Genomic DNA, 18,559 nt, shown 5'->3' with positions numbered 1-18,559 from the left:
AAGTAAGAAAAAAAAAAAAATCAAAAATTCATTACAGGGTAGCTATGTATTCACAAATTTATTTAAGCAAGCAGAAGTCTTGAAAGGAAATCTTCTTCAAAATTTTTAAGTGATATTTTTTTGAATTGATGTTCTCATCAAACATTCATAGAATTGACTTGTTTTCAATACCACAAAATTCTCCTTTATCTAAACATCACCTTGGCTGTTTTCTCTTCCAATCTTGTGATATCAAACTTTTAAAAAATTCATTATATAACATTGTAATGTTTCATGATATTGTACTATCTCTGAAGTGAGTAAGTTTTGATCGAAAACGCGACTAGTCTCTGCACACGCATCAGACACCTGTGAAAAGAAATATTTCAAAAATGAAGGTATTCTTACCTGCTAGAGTAGTGATAATTATCCAACTCCACAGCAGTACATCCCAGAATTCAACGATTTTCCACATTTTACACCTCATCCCGTGTTTCTACAGCTGATCAACCCCACTCGATGATCACACATCTCAAATCTCAGATCGTCGTCTGCTCGTCCACATAGAATGGAAAGAAAATTTTTCTTATAGAAAATTTGAATGAAATTACATTAGTATCCTTAATTAATGATGTCTATCAGTATATATTCACAATCAATATCTATGCATGTCTAAGTTCCAGGTAAATTTGTCCACACAAAAAATTAGCAACAACGAGAATATGAGAAACCACTTGCGTTACATCATAATCCGAATTGTGGATGCATGTTGTTGTTCAGTCAAGTGTTTCTGTCCACAGTATTTAACAGCTTGTGTTACCACAACATGTTCAATGGACTAACCTTACACACAAATAAATACACACGATACCAGCACTATTGGATGTGATGGCCTAAGGGGGTGGGACAAATGATACTAGTAAGTCACGGATGACTTGCACCCACACAAACTCCTCAACGATTGGGATAGAAAATGGTCCTGGTGCTGAGGTCAGGACACTAGAGAGCGTCACGTGTCACCGACTGAAAATCCACACAAATACAGGAATGGTATGAAACCAGCATCAGGCTTTAATTCATTAATTCTGTGCTGAAGATACAATGTCAGCTTCTTCCTGTGGTGTCAAGGTATAAAAAATTCATTGCACTTCATTACCAAGCTAACATCCCAATACACCTTTGGTTCATTGTCGATCAGCATGTACCACAGATTCTCTATCCAAACACACACGAATCATACGCAGCAATATAAACAACGCTAAGGCCTACTCCAATATAAATCCCTATTAGGTAAAGCAAAAATAACAGTCGTGTATTCTCCAGAGCTGTACTAAAACTACTTGTATATTGATGGTGAGCAGTCTTTGTGTTAAGCCTGCTCCCATCCAATGGAGTCACTGAATGGATCCGAGTGAGACAATGTGACTCACATTCGACGTTCGTAGCAATGGAATGATCTTATCGTGAATCTTGATGAATCAATGAGTGGGTTCAGTTAATCGTTCAAGCTTTTAATTTCATTTAGTATTCTATAGTAACAGTATCTGGTGTCTTTAGGTATTGTGTATGCGTTTAAGCCGCTAATGTAGTGGGGCGTTTTTCGGTTGGGGGTAGACGTGAGCCACGCGCCGTCTCGGTCAAGGGTGGCATGTATGTTTAACTAGGGAAAGAAAAACCCTGTTGTTGTCACATAGAGAGCGACAGCAGATACTAGAGTTGTCGCTGGGTTTACATATTGACGATCAATACGGAGGGTATTAAAGCGACAACCAACATGTGAGAGAAATACAAAAAGCAGGATATAAGCTAACGAACGTACAAATGATGACAGGAATACAATATACCACACTCCGTACAACTTCACTGTAGTAGGTTCATAAGTACCGGCTTCTGAGCCAGGGAAATCAAGCCTCTGTTCGACAGAGTAGGGCTGAAATTGTATGCGTCTACTAGACTCCTTAAGCCACGATGTTAACAACCACCCTCATGAACACTTTCACACCTCATTACAAGACTTGTGTGCTCCATCATAATTTTGTCGTCTTTTTCATGTTAAATATCCACACAGTGAAGCACGTATTTAGATTTTATATGGTTTACCAAGAATACAGAAACATCAAATTTAGATAGGGATATTTTTAGGATTCATAAAGAAGGATGAGAAGACTTGCTACGTTATAAAGGATGTGGGCAGAATATCATCAATATGGCCGTTTATAGGGATTCCCGCACATCGCTGTATCGGTACTCTTTCTCGTTTATCATCCTCATCATATATTCCCCCATATTCATCAGTTACTGAGATAGGGATTATTATTAGAGCTTTGAACACATTTTTATCCGGTTTTATGTTTATGACAAGATTATCATATAATTCTCCTTCCTTACTATACAAACTGATAATTACAGAAAAGGAAATCATTAAATGGATCTAATGAGAATGCTTTAATGGTTCAAGTTAAAGAAATCATTTCAGCTTTCAAATCGAGAATAGAATATTTTTTAATAAAGACTTCAGATAATAAATATTTCTTTAAATCACATTTCAGATCAGAAATTTCAGCAATCTTCTAATTAGCAGGAAAACAAATAAAAATGCAAAAGTCAATAATGAAATTAATACATAATTACATAATTGTATCAAAATCGAAATAATTTTATTCATTTTCCTATAACTTTGGCAGGAAATGAAGATTGGCACTGTCAAGTAGCTATCGGCAAAGATCACTGATCACGCTTACCCAATATTGCATGGTATCCGTATAAAATTATGCACACACGTGGACTAATTTTGTTTCCTAATTTTTTTTTCTAAATTACTAAATAAATTCTGTGTTCGTCAATCAATGTGACCTGAAGTGCATGCAATGTAATTATAGAACCACTGACATCTGGTTGAGCTGGGAGCTCCGGACCCCCAGGCTTAAAGCCACTTATAAGCGGCATGGGGAATGTAAACGGGATCAGAGAGTATAGTGACAATCTGAAATAATGGCAGGAAAACTATCAAATCCTACAAACACATGCGCTCTAGTCACGAGGAAACCAGCCGAGTTTTAAGTGTGCGGAAATGGTCAATACCAAATAAAGTCAGGGCTAACGCTTCCTACGGTCAGCTGATAGTACAATGGCAAATCAATACGTGACAGAACTATCATAGCTATACACACCTGGCTTAATTAAATATGCCCAGTTAATTACCTATTGTTATTGATGTAGTTAAACCTGTCTATAACGATCACCCAGGAAATGTGGTTCTTATACATAGGGATCTCTCATAGACAGGTGTCATTATACACAGGGTCTCTCATAGACAGGTGTCCTTATACACAGGGGTCTCTCATAGACAGGTGTCCTTATACACAGGGGTCTCTCATAGACAGGTGTCCTTATACACAGGGGTCTCTCATAGACAGGTGTCCTTATACACAGGGGGGTCCTCTTATCACAGGGTCTATAGGGTGTCCTTTACACAGGGGTCCTCTATAGGTGCTTAGCATAGAAGGTGTCCTTATACACAGGGGTCACTCATAGATAGGTATCCTTATACACAGGGGTCACTCATAGAAAGGTGTCCTTATACACAGGGGTCTCTCATACATAGGTGTCCTTATACACAGGGGTCTCTCATAGATAGGTGTCCTAGCTTATATACAGGGGTCTCTCATAGACAGAGGTCTCTGATAGACAGGTGTCCCAAATGGAGGTTACCGACACATGCAGTAAAACCAAGGCTTGTCCTCTATAGGCAGGTGTCCCTTATACACATGTGTCCCTTATACACAAGTGTCCCTTAAGTACTTAAGTAAATTAACCTAAGGTTGGGTGGCATGTCCTTTATAAATAGGTATATTTTTTTACAGAAGAGATCATAATGTTGTAAATTAATTAATGTAAATTATAATCTTTCCTTATAATATACAGGAATTCTATATAGAAGTTTTTCATACAGAGGTGTCAGGTGTCCTTTATATACAGGTGACTCTTATAACAGTAGGTTCATCTGTATTTTATACACATCTGGCAATATTTATATGTGTATATATATATATAACCCTATATTATAATATTGCTAGAAAGTTCAAATGAAAATTGTTTTTCTTGCATTTCTGACTATTTTATAGTCTCTAATATTTTTATATGATATCAAAATCTGGCAACATTTCATATTAGTCTCTTTTATAATATATTGATTTTCTGTTCAAAGATAATAATATCCTTATTTGAAATTAAAATCTGGCAACATTATGAACCAACTGCATGATGATTTGTAAATGTGTTTTCACATATGTTACACAAATAAACATATGTGTTAGTTCATATATGTATTAGGTGTCCTGCTGGAGTACAAATCTCTTCTTATCTAAAACAAGCTGTTGGTTATACTGAGTGGTCCTCTATTCTGAAATAGTAAAAATAAAATGGTCCAATGTAATGTGAGAAACGATACCATTGTAAAGTTTCCATCGTGCTTAAAAACATGATGGGTGGTTTGGCATTATGAAGAGCTTGTTATCAGAAACTCACTTTCAACCAAACAATAAAATTTCTATTTTGAATTACAGAATGACAAAAACAGTAAGTTGATGTACCCTGAGGAGTTAAAATCTCTGGAGGACTCGGAGGGCTCAAGTGTTTCCTTTCAGATGACATCAATGACAGACATTATGTAGAAATCACCCGGGGTTAAAGGTCGGCGTAGGAAATCAACAGTACCAATTGTGGGAGCTCAGGTGTCAAATATCTATACCAGATATACTTGTCAGCCTAGAGCTATGTGTGTCAGGTGGAATTGTAGAATTATTTAGTTAAAAAAATAAATCATAGAAAAAGGAAATAAATAAAGAAATAAGTACTATCATAATATGATACTAAAGAAAAGGAAAAGAATCATTGATGATACAAATTTTGTATCAATTTAGAACACGTCACAATATTGCATAAGAAATAAGCAAGATTTCAATATTATCTGGTTACTATTCAAAGTAAAATGATCATTTAAAATCAATCTCCGTTACTATATAGACCTAGCTATTGGTGGAGTTTACTGAGAACTTTGTTGATTTTATCTGTTGAGAATGTCATTTGACGTGAAGAGGACAATACTCCCTATCTGCTGTGACAATGTAATGAAGCGTGACCGATAACAGAGGTGTACAGAGGACATGTGCTCCCTCTTATAGCTATAATGAAATTCTGCAAATACACAGTAAAACATATAATATATGCCATTTCACTTAAATTTTAAATGTTGTATTTTGTTAGTATGATTCCTGAAACTTGTTTTATGTATCACATTGTCAATTGGTATGATTTACAGGTGTTTGTGACCTAGGGTGAGTGTAAGGAACATTTGATGTATAATGTGACGGGTGGGGACTGTGTACATGCTATCCATGCAGTGTCTCTGGCAGTATGCTTCAGTGAGATAGCACTATAAAATGGGCAGGAGTTTCTGCTATTGCAAAGAGACACAACAAAGTATACAACAGCCTCCCAAAACATAGAGACATTCACAAACACAAAACACTGCATACAAGTAAAGCTGCCCATATATGACCTTGACTGTTTATAAGTCGGTAAACCCAACCAACAAATCTAAGTTATAGGATACTTTAACAATGCTACCCAACGTAAGTGGGGGTAAGCGGCAGAATATGAGACATTTGAACCACTTGTCCCTGCTATTTAAATTATAAATGTTGATCACTGAAAATGAGATCTAATTTTGATTAACATAATTAAAATATCATTACAAATATTTTTAATATTAAATACTTTAATCTTTTCTTTAATCATAAGCCTACACCAAACAATTGTACAGGAACAACAAATACATGATGATGTATTGTTTAAATAAACAGAAAACACCTTTGTCAGCAGTGACATTTTACTCACAACATAAACATTGTAATCTTGCATTATTTGAGCGAAAAGTCCAGCAGTAACTCTGCTGCCCGTGGGTTAAATTAGCAATTAGCATTTATAAACCAAAGCATTATAGTTCTTACAACATGTATCCTCAGTCCAAAATAACTATGGTAGCATCGCGATATCACCCTCTACTATTTATAATTCAGATTTATGGTTGTGTACATATGACAGTCTATCACATTTCTAACCTTTTAATGCAGGAGCATATCTTTTTTCCATTTGATGTGGATTGCCTGGTGTATGTACTGCTTAGATCATGGCGAAATAATTGAATTTTATCCACCAATATCGATAGCTGTAGAGCTGTGCAGGCCGCAGTGCCATCCGCGGCATCGCCAACGTCTATCGCGGATCACAGCTTTCATCAGTATCTTTGCCACTACATGTGCCACAGACACCAACATATCATAGTGAATTAACTTCCTCCATTTCAGGAGAGCTGATTTCAATACAATGTCAGAGAGCTGCATCATTATCATTCAATTTATCCGTTCCATATGGTTATCATATTAACGGCACTAGCAAATTTCGGTGTAAAATTTCCGAGATCTATGTCACAACTGTGTTCCTCGCCTCATAGTCATATAATGTATCAAATAAATCTCAAGCATTAATTGTGAACTGTTTGCCTAATAGCTTTCACATTTTTCCTTCGTTGAAAAAAAATCTTTATACATGTATTGCCGTAGTCTGTTTAAGTGGGATTGTCTTGTAATTATGGATCAATTATCAAACAAAGCTAGGAGCTTTTTATAAAGACAGAAATGTTTATCAGTGTCAGAGAAGGTCTATTTATAATTAGTTACTGCATAGTAATGACCTTTAACCCAGTTAACTGTGACCTTTGACATACAAAACATAAAAGTTTCTATCTACTCAAGTCACAAATTCTTTTTCTTGAAAAAAAATTGTCAAAAAAAAATCTACATTTTTCTTTTGTTACTAACTGTCACACACAATCTAAAGGCTAATGTCCTCTTTATTACTTTATATAGAATCTTCTAGACTTGCTGTACTTTGTCTCTTTTCTATTATCTGGAGATTTGTCTTGATTTGTATTGTCTGGATCTTATTTTGTTATTGTCTAACTAGAATCTTAAGTTTTCTGTCCCTGCAGTCTAGTTTTGATTTTCGGTTTCTGCATGTAGTCTTTAATAAGTTGGTCCAATAGCTTGTTGATATTTTGTTCTGTAGTGATTTTTGTCATCTTAACTATTACCTTGATTTTGTTTGTCTTCACTGTGTCTTAATTTTGTCTGTCTTTACTGCTGTCTTGATTTTGTCTGGTCTTGACTGTGCTAGATGTCTTGATTTTGTCTGGCCTTGACTGTGCTGCTGTCTTGATTTTGTCTGGTCTTGACTGTGCTGTCTTGATTTTGTCTGGTCTTGACTGTGCTGTCTTGATTTTGTCTGTCTTTATTGCTGTCTTGAATTTGTCTGTCTTTACTGCTATCTTGATTTTGTCTGTCTTCATTGCTGTCTTGATTTTGTCTGGTCTTTATTGCTGTCTTGATTTTGTCTGGTCTTTACTGCTATCTTGATTTTGTCTGTCTTTACTGTTGTCTTGATTTTGTCTGTCTTTACTGTTGTCTTGATTTTGTCTGTCTTTACTGTTGTCTTGATTTTGTCTGTCTTTACTGTTGTCTTGATTTTGTCTGTCTTTACTGTTGTCTTGATTTTGTCTGTCTTTACTGTTGTCTTGATTTTGTCTGTCTTTACTGTTGTCTTGATTTTGTCTGTCTTTACTGTTGTCTTGATTTTGTCTGTCTTTACTGTTGTCTTGATTTTGTCTGTCTTTACTGTTGTCTTGATTTTGTCTGTCTTTACTGTTGTCTTGATTTTGTCTGTCTTTACTGTTGTCTTGATTTTATCTGGTCTTCAATGTTGTCTTGATTTTGTCTGTCTTCACTGCTGTCTTGAGTTTGTCTGTCTTTACTACTGTTTAGATTGGTCTGTTTTCACTGCTGTCTTTTATTTGTCTTACATTTGAGCACCTTAACCTCTCAGCCACCATTGCCTCAGTAAAAATGTTACTTATACAGAACAGTAGCAATTGAGATCAGCTTCGATTCCCTTGTGACTTTATATACCACCTTTTGAATTAAAAATCTATAACCCCTTGAAACATTTTACTGGCGCTCCTTGAGATTTCAGAAGTGAATATGTCAGTGCTGGGTGGGGCTGTTATCGGAGTTTGACACTCGGAGTCTCATTAAACAGACCATGTTTTTAACAGCATACGGTTTCCTGATCTATCTCCATTAAGCTCTTGAATAATTAGACTAAGGCAAGCCATCAACAAAATTATTGGGCCAGGTTTGTTTATTCTTTAAAAAATCCATTTCACTATTTCATTTAAACAAATCAACAGCGTGAATTTTGCAATGAAAATAAATCAGAGTTTAAAAAAAAAAGTCGACTGGAGCCTTTGTTCAGTTGGTGTGTGGTTATTGCATGTCAACCTGCTGTTTCAGTGGTTTAGTATAGAAATTCCACAGACATGTTCAATGTTTCCTGTACTAGAAAAAAACCTTACCATATTTCTAAGATTTAATAATCTTCTAAATAAAAGCTATCAGAAATAAAACATTGAGTCATGATTACAACAACAAAACTTGGTTATATTTCCTGTGATTATACAGATCACATCTTCTGAGGAGATTTTACTAAGAGAGGATGAAATTTTATGGAGTAAAATGTTGGAAGTCATATGATGTCTCTACCTCCATATATCAAAGTGGAAGAGGACAGGAGGGGACATGAGAGATGCAGAGGGGAGGACAAGAGAGGATGGGACTGGAAGGATAGGACAAAGTGGGGCAGTACAAGAAAGGAGGGACAGGGGGAAGAGAGGCCACAGTGGGGCAGGATAAGAGAGGAGGGATGAGGGAAGGAGAGGACACAGTGGGGCAGGACAAGAGAGGAGGGGGAGGGAGGATAGGACACAGTTTGGCAGGACAAGAGAGGAGGGGGACAGGGAGGATAGGACACAGTGGGGCAGACAAGAGAGGAGGGGGAAGGGGGAGATAGGACACAGTGGGCAGGACAAGAGAGGAGGGATGGGGGAGGATAGGACACAGTGGGGCAGGACAAGAGAGGGGGAGGGAGGACACAGTGGGGCAGGAGAGGAGGGGATGGGGGAGGATAGGACACAGTGGGGCAGGACAAGAGAGGAGGGGGATGGGGGAGGAAAGGACACAGTGGGGCAGGACAAGAGAGGAGGGGGATGGGGGAGGAAAGGACACAGTGGGGCAGGACAAGAGAGGAGGGGGATGGGGGAGGATAGGACACAGTGGGGCAGGACAAGAGAGGAGGGGGATGGGGGAGGATAGGACACAGTGGGGCAGGACAAGAGAGGAGGGGGACAGGGGAGGATAGGACACAGTGGGGCAGGACAAGAGAGGAGGGGGATGGGGAGGATAGGACACAGTGGGGCAGACAAGAGAGAGGGGGGGGGAGGAAGGACACAGTGGGGCAGGACAAGAGAGGAGGGGGATGGGGGAGGATAGGACACAGTGGGGCAGGACAAGAGAGGAGGGGGACGGGGAGGATAGGACACAGTGGGGCAGGACAAGAGAGGAGGGGGACGGGGAGGATAGGACACAGTGGGGCAGAACAAGAGAGGAGGGGGACGGGGAGGATAGGACACAGTGGGGCAGGACAAGAGAGGAGGGGGACAGGGGAGGATAGGACACAGTGGGGCAGACAAGAGAGAGGGGGGGGACGGGGAGGATAGGACACAGTGGGGCAGGACAAGAGAGGAGGGGGATGGGGGAGGAAAGGACACAGTGGGGCAGGACAAGAGAGGAGGGGGGGACGGGAGGATAGGACACAGTGGGGCAGAACAAGAGAGGAGGGGGATGGGGGAGAGGAAAGGACACAGTGAGGCAGAACAAGAGAGGAGGGGGACAGGGAGGATAGGACACAGTGGGGCAGGACAAGAGAGGAGGGGGACAGGGAGGATAGGACACAGTGGGGCAGGACAAGAGAGGAGGGGGACAGGGAGGATAGGACACAGTGGGGCAGAACAAGAGAGGAGGGGGACGGGGGAGGATAGGACACAGTGGGGCAGGACAAGAGAGGAAGGGGATGGGGGAGGATAGGACACAGTGGGGCAGGACAAGAGAGAGAGGGGGACGGGGAGGATAGGACACAGTGGGCAGGACAAGAGAGGAGGGGGACAGGGGGGATAGGACACAGTGGGGCAGGACAAGAGAAGAAGGGGGACGCGGAGGATAGGACACAGTTGGGCAGGACAAGAGAGGAGGGGGACAGGGAGAATATAACGAATGCCAGAGTAACAAGGCACAAAGTTCTATAGAATCAGAATGGGTAGATTCTGTATGTTGGACTTGAAAGTCTGACTTTGTGTTTCCTGGAGGAGAAACACAGGAAACCTTGGAAATCTGCTGGACGGCTGCCTGATGTGAGGAATTAGGAAAAGAAATAAAGTATAGGGGCAATTCTGCAATTTAGCTTATTTGTGATTTGGATGGTCTCGACCTATGGTCTGTCTGATGACCAGCCTTATAAGCACATACAGACGGCCTGACTACTCAATACAACTCAGAATAATGAATGAATTAGTCTCCGTGGATCAGTCTGTACGATTCACAGTGTCCAACGGCTGTCCAGATCACGAGGAATTTGATTGATCTATTGATGGAAGATGGTCAACGCATGTCGCCATCATTAGACATTTTAAGTCTGATGAACCATGCTATACAGAGCCGAGCTTGATGAATAGATTGGAGACCGGAAGATTGTCGCTAAAAATAGTTCATCAATTCCTTGATTTTTTTTTTTTGCTATCTCTGAAAAGAAACTTAATGTTGCTTTCAAAATGACTCATTATGAGCCAAGCTTAGACAAAAAATTTGAAATTGTTAAGAAAGTTTTTTAAATCTGGTGGTAATTAAATCCTTAATACATCCTATCTATAAGATCACAGTCTATCCCTGCATTCCACATACAGACAGGATATGGAGCACGAAAATGCCTTAAGCAATGTTGTAATTATCATTTGTTTTTTAAAATTAAATTCTATCAGACTTTCCTTATGCTATATATAATCTTTTTAGTAAACACAACAAATACATCCACTTACTAAAACAAGAGGCCCAAGGGCCTTAACGGTCATCTGACTACCTTGGCAATAATCATATAGGAAATTAATTAGATTCGCACCTGTAGAACTTGAGAAGAAGTTCAAAATGTGTTTTCAAGTTGGCGGCTGTGGCAGCCATCTTGGAATTCAGATCGACACAAAAAATAGCAACACTTTGTCAGAAACATGTCAGGATCATATCATGCAAGTTTCATCCAAATCACACCGGTAGATGAAGTTCGAAATGTGTTTTCAAGATGGCAGCTGTGGCAGCCATCTTGGATTTCGGATCGACCCAAAAAATAACAACACTTTGTCGGGACCATGTCAGGATCATTTGATGCAAGTTTCAGCCAAATCACACCGATAGAACTTGAGAAGAAGTTCAAAATGTGTTTTCAAGATGGCGGCTGTAGTGGCCATCTTCGATTTGGGATCGACCTGAAAAATAACAACACTTTGTCGGGACCATGTTAGGATCATTTCATGCAAGTTTCGGCCAAATCGCATCGGTAGAACTTGAGAAGAAGTTCAAAATGTGAAATGTTAACACATGGCGATCGGCGGACAACGACGGATGAAACATGACGACTACAGGTCGTCCTGACCCTTCTGGTCAGATGACCTAAAAATTAAGAAACGTGGGTTTGTGTTTTTATGTTCCTTTAACAGGCTAGGATCATACAGTTAAGGTCTTGGCAGGTTTATGGAATGTGTTTTTTTATTACTGTAGTTTAATGTCCTAACAGCCAGGGTCATTTAAGGACATGCCAGGTTTAGAAAGGGCAGAAAAGCCGGAGTACCCAGAGGAAAAAACACTGACCAGTTGTCAGTACCTGGCAACTGCCCAATGTAAAATTTGAACTCGCGACCCAGCAGTGGAGGCCTTAATATAATATTGTAATTTGGAAAGGAGAAAATTCAGAGTATCAGATGATAAACCGCTGACCTACGGTTTGTGTCTGCCTAGTTCCATGTGAACATTTAAGAACTACAAAATTGGAAGTGAAGGACTACTGGTATAACTTTAGAGACTCAAACCACAATGAAGACATGGCAGGTTACAGTGGTAATTTATCAGACACCTTAACTATTCAGCCTATTTATTTTAGGGATGGATCGAGGGCTAGACATAGAATTGCAAACAACTTTACCTCAACCAAGACTACCAAAGAAATCCTGTTACTAATGTATACATACATTGGGTTCTAAGCATTATACAAACTTTTTAATCTATGGATTATTTTTTGTGAAGAATTTGCACTTGTCTTACTAAATATGAACAGTGTCCCCAGACTAACCACAATACATCTGTTTACTTGTAAGGCAGCATCTCTTTGCTATGCTTGATGTGAAGCACTAAAATCATCTAGTGTAAAAAATTTCCAATAAGAAATATTTGATGGGCTAATATGCGAGACTTTCCTAAAAGCCTTTATTAGTCTGCTAATGTCTGCCTATATAATTGGCAACAGAGTAATCGATAACCTAACGAGACAGTGGGTGTTTACTTCTCAAACAACAATACGGCAGTTTTTTTTAATTTTCTGATGACCAATGTGTATAATTTAATACATTGATAGATTTGTTGATATACAATGTATCCATGTCAATATAATGTGTATTCTTCTATTGACAAGCAAATCTGGTGAAAGTAATCATTAAAATAATCCTACGTATCAACTCTCCCACAGCTAGATCGAGCATAATGTTGACAGGGTCAACAAGTACAGACAAAATCCTTAACATGTCTGTAGTCTTAGAAATATCCTCGTCTTCAAGGTTTTCATTAAAATATCACAGTCAACAACAAAGGCACTTTCAAGAATCTCCATCCACATGCATCAAAGCACATGATCTGTCCTCATGGTTACAATATACTGTAAGATGTTGAAGGAATTGTAGTAATAAAGACAATTAAAGCTTAGAATGAACACAGAACACTTGGAATTCAATGTGAAATTTCAAAACCATATTAAATTAATCTCCTTGAGTACATATGCACATTAACATGTATAAGTATAATTTATTGAGTCTATATAAATATATATACGGGACAAGGAAGTATTGTCAAATTTTCGAGGCGATCTGCCCCTTTATCAAGACAAACACAACAAACACTATTACATAATAGGATACGAACAGTAATGCGGGACAAAGAATATACAATATACTTCTTTTGAGTCAAGGTTTATTGGTAGTCTATAGTTCATAATTTATGATCAAGATATTTATAGGTATTGACAGTTCAAGGAGTCAAGGTATTGGTAGTTTATGAGGTCAAGGTCAATATATTGGAAGTTCATGGGGTCAAGATATTGGTAGTTCATTTAGTCAAGGTAATGAGGTCATGGCATTGGCAGTTCATGGGGTCAGGGTATTAAAATTTCATGAGATCAAGGTCAATAAATTGGTAGTTCATTGGTCAAGATATTGGTAGTTCATGGGTCAAGATATTGGTAGTTCATCGGGTTAAGGTATTGAGTTCATGGGGTCAAGGTATTGGTAGTTAATGTAGCCAAGGTATTGGTAATTCATGGTGCCAGGGTCATAGGGTCATGGTAATAGTAGTTCATGGGGTCAAGGTATTGGTATTTCTTGGGGACAAGGTATTGGTAGTTCATGGTTAAGTTATTGGTAATTTATTGGGCCAAGGTATTGGTAGTTCATGGGGTGGCTGTATTGGTAGTTCATGTGCATACAGCATTTACAAGCATACAATATGATACATTAATATTAAGTCAACATGTATAGGTGTTTAACTTAAAATATACTGAATGGAATCATGTAATGTAATATGACACACAATCAATAAAAAGATGCTATATACCAGACGACGATTGTCTCTATAATCACCAATATCCCTCTTTAATGCTGTTGTTTAATTGATTTCTAATGTTTTTCATATGTCTTTCCAAGTGAAATATCTGCTTATAATTGAGTGGAGATTTTTTTCTGTGATAAAACACTTCCAATCATGTTGTCACCAATTAGACGTGTGTGTGGATGGAGGGAGTTAGTATGTACAGCCAGTGTCGGTTGAGGTATCGTAAGGACGCCTGAGCCGATATTATCGCAAACACCTATACTGTATCATCTTTGTCAGTAATTACAACGCTAAGTGATGTAATTATTGTTAATTGCTTCTCGGACAAAATCCTGCCTGTCAAATTTGCAATAATTATTGATATTTTTTTTGTATTTTGATGTCACAGTATAATTGAATGTTGTTTTATTTTACTACAACATTATTCTAGTAAAGTAAAAATCGGTGAAGGAAGTTCATTGATTGATTTGTTTTATCATTTATATTTTGTATTTTTAAAGCAGTGTGCCTTGTCAGCTACGATTAACAAGGGGCAATGTGGCAAAGTTTGTTGCAGCAATGTCAGCTTGAATCATGAAAAGTTTGTTGCAGCATTGTTAGCTTGAATCCTACAAAGTTGTTGCAGCATTGCTAGCTTTAATCATACAAAGTTTGCTGTAATATTGTTAGCTTGAATCATACAAAGTTTGCTGTAGTATTGTTAGCTTGAGTCATACAAAGTTTGTTGTAGCATTGTTAGCTTTAATCATACAAAGTTTGTTGTAGCATCGCTAGCTTGAATCATACAAGGTTTGCTGTTATATTGTTAGCTTGACTCATACAAAGTTTGTTGTAGTATTGTTAGCTTGAGTCATACAAAGTTTGCTGTAATATTGTTAGCTTGAATCATACAAAGTTTGATGTAGCATTGTTAGCTTTAATCATACAAAGTTTGCTGTAAAATTGCTAGCTTTAATCATACAAAGTTTGTTGTAATATTGTTAGCTTGAATCATACAAAGTTTGCTGTAATATTGTTAGCTTTAATCATACAAAGTTTGTTGTAATATTGTTAGCTTGAATCATACAAAGTTTGCTGTAATATTGTTAGCTTGAATCATACAAAGTTTGCTGTAATATTGTTAGCTTGAATCATACAAAGTTTGCTGTAATATTGTTAGCTTGAATCATACAAAGTTTGTTGTAGCATTGTTAGCTTGAATCATACAAAGTTTGCTGTAGTATTGTTAGCTTTAATCATACAAAGTTTAATGTAGTATTGCTAGTAATATATTGTTAGCTTGACTCATACAAAGTTTGCTGTAGTATTGTTAGCTTGAATCAAACAAAGTTTGTTTTAATATTGTTAGCATGAGTCCTACAAAGTTTTCTGCAGTATTGTTAGGTTGAATCATAAAAAGTATGTTGTAATATTGTTAGCTTGAATCATACAAAGCTTGTTTTAGTATTGTTAGCTTGAATCATACAAAATTTGCTGTAGTATTGTATCATTGAATCACACAAAGTTTGCGGTAGAATCATCGCTAGCTTCATTTACACAAAGTTTGCTGTAGCATTGTTAGCTTGAATCATACAAAGTTTGCTGTAGTATTGTTAGCTTGAATCATACAAAGTTTGCTGTAGTATTGTTAGCTTGAATCATACAAAGTTTGCTGTAGTATTGTTAGCTTGAATCATACAAAGTTTGCTGTAGTATTGTTAGCTTGAATCAAACAAAGTTTGTTTTAATATTCTTAGCATGAGTCCTACAAAGTCTTCTGTAGTATTGTTAGCTTGAATCATACAAAGTTTGTTGCAGCTTTTTTAGCTTGAATCATACAAAGTTTGTTGTAGTATTGTTAGCTTGAATCATACAAAGTTTGCTGTAGTATTGCTAGCTTGATTTACACAAATTTTGCTGTAGTATTGTTAGCTTGAATCATACAAATTTGCTGTAGTATTGTTAGCTTGAATCATACAAAGTTAGCTGTAGTATTTTTAGCTTGAGATATACAAAGTTTGCTGTAGTATTGTTGGCTTTCATTATACAAAGTTTACAGTAATATTTGGTTAGCTTACGCCATACAATTGTTTCAGGAAGATATTTCACTACAAGCTCTGGCTTGAATGATGATTTCTGCAGCATAGTTAACTTGACCAAGTATAAAATCCCATATTTTCCTGTCATATAATGCGAATACAAAACTTCATGGTTATCAAAACAACAAAATTTACAGTAATAAACAGAGATATCAAACCCCTGATATTAAGTTTATTTTGATAATCTTAAACGTTTATTTAATCATTCCGTTTTCATATCTTTGCCTAATGAGACAGACTTCTGTTTCAATTACAGTGTATAAAGGAATCAGAGAGTTAAAAGCACTGATGCTGTTCTCAAAGCTATTTCCAGCAATGTTTGGACATGTTTACTCCAGTTCGCCCTAAAGATGTGCAATCTTTGGCGAGCAATGCTATCCAACTGAAAGATGTAACACACCAACAGAAAACTCCTTCCTAAAGTAGACTTCTATTGTAAACAAACGAAACACCTGACATGGATGGGAGCATTCTTTTCAATAAGTTTCCCATTTTAACAGATTCTTACCATAATACAAAATGGATTTTAATGGAACAGACACATTCAGCAATGTTAAAGGGCTTCCAAGAAATCTCTATCCAGATAGCAGTAAAAAACTGTACTCAATCCTGAGGTGTTGAGAAACAATAACAGAGCATTCCCTGGAATTTTGTTCGCCACTTCTCCTGTTAATGCAACGACAGATTGAGTAAAATGGACTAAAACAGACTTAACAAATCTCTCTCTTGATACTGTCAAGTCAGGAAAAAAAAACCCAAAAAAAACGGAGCTTTGCTAGAATCTGCATACAGTTGTGTTTCTATAGAAGATCAGTGGTATTCTGGGAAGATTTTAAATCGGGAGGGAAAGGAAAAACTCAATGACAAATGATGCAGCCTTGATCCGGATGGAATTCATACAGAGTATTCCTGGGCAGAAATGACAGTTCAGGAAATTCATCAAGTTGAATCCTGATGAGAAATCAATTGTTCTAACAAAATATCCATTACCTTAAAACAACTAATCCATGTGGTATTGGCTTGGCTGCATGGCATCAGTCAGCGATACACTCGCTGGAACATTAACGAAATTATCTTTGCCAAGTCAACAAATTATGTACGTTAAATGTCTTTATGTACATAAAAAAGGATGGGCCAAAAATAGAAAGTGTTCCGAACACCATAAAAGAATCAATTTTTCAATAACACCTTACATACATGTTGACTTGCCTTGGTGTAGATACAGTGAAGTATTACCCAGGTGTGACAATATTTTTATAACAATACCTGTTTATCATTTAGCTGTCTACCATTTCGTATCTCGAGGCTCCGTTCCTTGGCTGCCATTATGAAGGTGTCGGCCAAGCTTCCTCTCTATTTCGACAATGAGTCTGTGATAATAATCTACACTGTATGTGATTCGACGTCCTCACACTCATTTTCATTCTAATTTATTTCTAGGGTTTTAGCATAGCTTTTTTTTATCAATTTAGACCATATATGATGTCTCCCTTCTGAAGTAACATGGTGGGCATTAATTCGAGACATTAGGGTTGTCAACAAATATTGTTATATTGATTATCTTTGTAAAATCCATTTTTTTATTGTCCAAAATAATGTAACTCTCTAAAACTAGAGAATCTTATTGTTCTCCTAACAGTCTTCCATTATGTCTTTGCTCGTACATTTTTGCTAAATATGTTTGGGTTTATTTATTTAACGTCCTATCAAAGAATACACTTTCACAGTGCATAAGAAACTTTTTTTTGTGATAACCTAAAAAGTAAAGGTTTATATATGTCAGAATTCCTTTACAAGTTTTAAAAGTAAGGATTATCTTGGCGTACTACTCTAAATAACTCTTACCCATTATTTACCCATAAACTTAGAATAAAGACGAAATATCACCATTCAACAAATAACGGTCGCGGCCACTATAAGGATTCTAGCTTACAACAAGTTCCATCAGCAGACTCTGTACATCAAATAAATAAGATATTATGTATGGATCAACAATGCTGTCTTTTAAATTTTAATTTCCCTGTAGGAAAATTCCCCATTGAATCATATCATTTGAACATTCAATACTGACGACTTATAAGTTATCATTCAGCATCATTGCCCCATATCAGTAGTGCCAAGTTGTGTACATGATATAGGTCATGAATTGTTCTGGATAGAGATATATTTTGGAGACAAAATTTCACCAGACAAGAAAAGACAGGCACAGCTATTGATGGAGCCATGGAATGCCTTTTCCACTTTCTCATCGACACTAAGAAAATAATGTCAGATGGCCTTACTCGCAATTACACGCAAAAGCACACAAGGTTTGATTTGATTGGTCAATCATTCAATGTTTGGTCAGGAGCGATTTTTAGGTCAAGCACAAATACAAAAGCACACAAATGAAATCAATGATTATTGATTGTAAATACAAATAAGGAAAAGGCCCCTACATTACCGTCTCTGATAATGTATTATGTCCATAGAAATGAAATCAGCGCCATGTTAATCATGCATTCTGAAGTTTCCACAAGGTATTATTTAATTATTAAATGTCTGTCAAGCATCTGAAGTATCGGACATTCCAAAGACACCCTGGTTTTGTTGACACTGTGGATATTGGTTCATTGTTAAATGACCAGTGATACT

The 18,559-nt window shown here is 37.4% G+C and overlaps 1 protein-coding gene across 3 annotated transcripts in view; it reads right to left on the bottom strand.

Annotated features, from left to right (window-relative positions):
- LOC138304776 (neuroglian-like) overlaps positions 1-18,559 on the bottom strand; it is a 284,534-nt gene that overhangs the window by 105,165 nt on the left and 160,810 nt on the right. For all 3 annotated transcript variants that reach the window (XM_069245044.1, XM_069245045.1, XM_069245046.1), the window contains exon 5: positions 388-530. In XM_069245044.1, the coding sequence (XP_069101145.1) occupies positions 388-466 (79 nt within the window). In that variant the 5' untranslated portion in view covers positions 467-530. The remainder of the gene's footprint in view (positions 1-387; positions 531-18,559) is intronic.

Source organism: Argopecten irradians, chromosome 12 (genome assembly GCF_041381155.1).
Source record: "Argopecten irradians isolate NY chromosome 12, Ai_NY, whole genome shotgun sequence".
Taxonomy (NCBI): Eukaryota; Metazoa; Mollusca; class Bivalvia; order Pectinida; family Pectinidae; genus Argopecten; species Argopecten irradians.
Note: the sequence above shows the minus strand (reverse complement) of the source record. Positions and strands in the feature narration are given on the sequence as shown.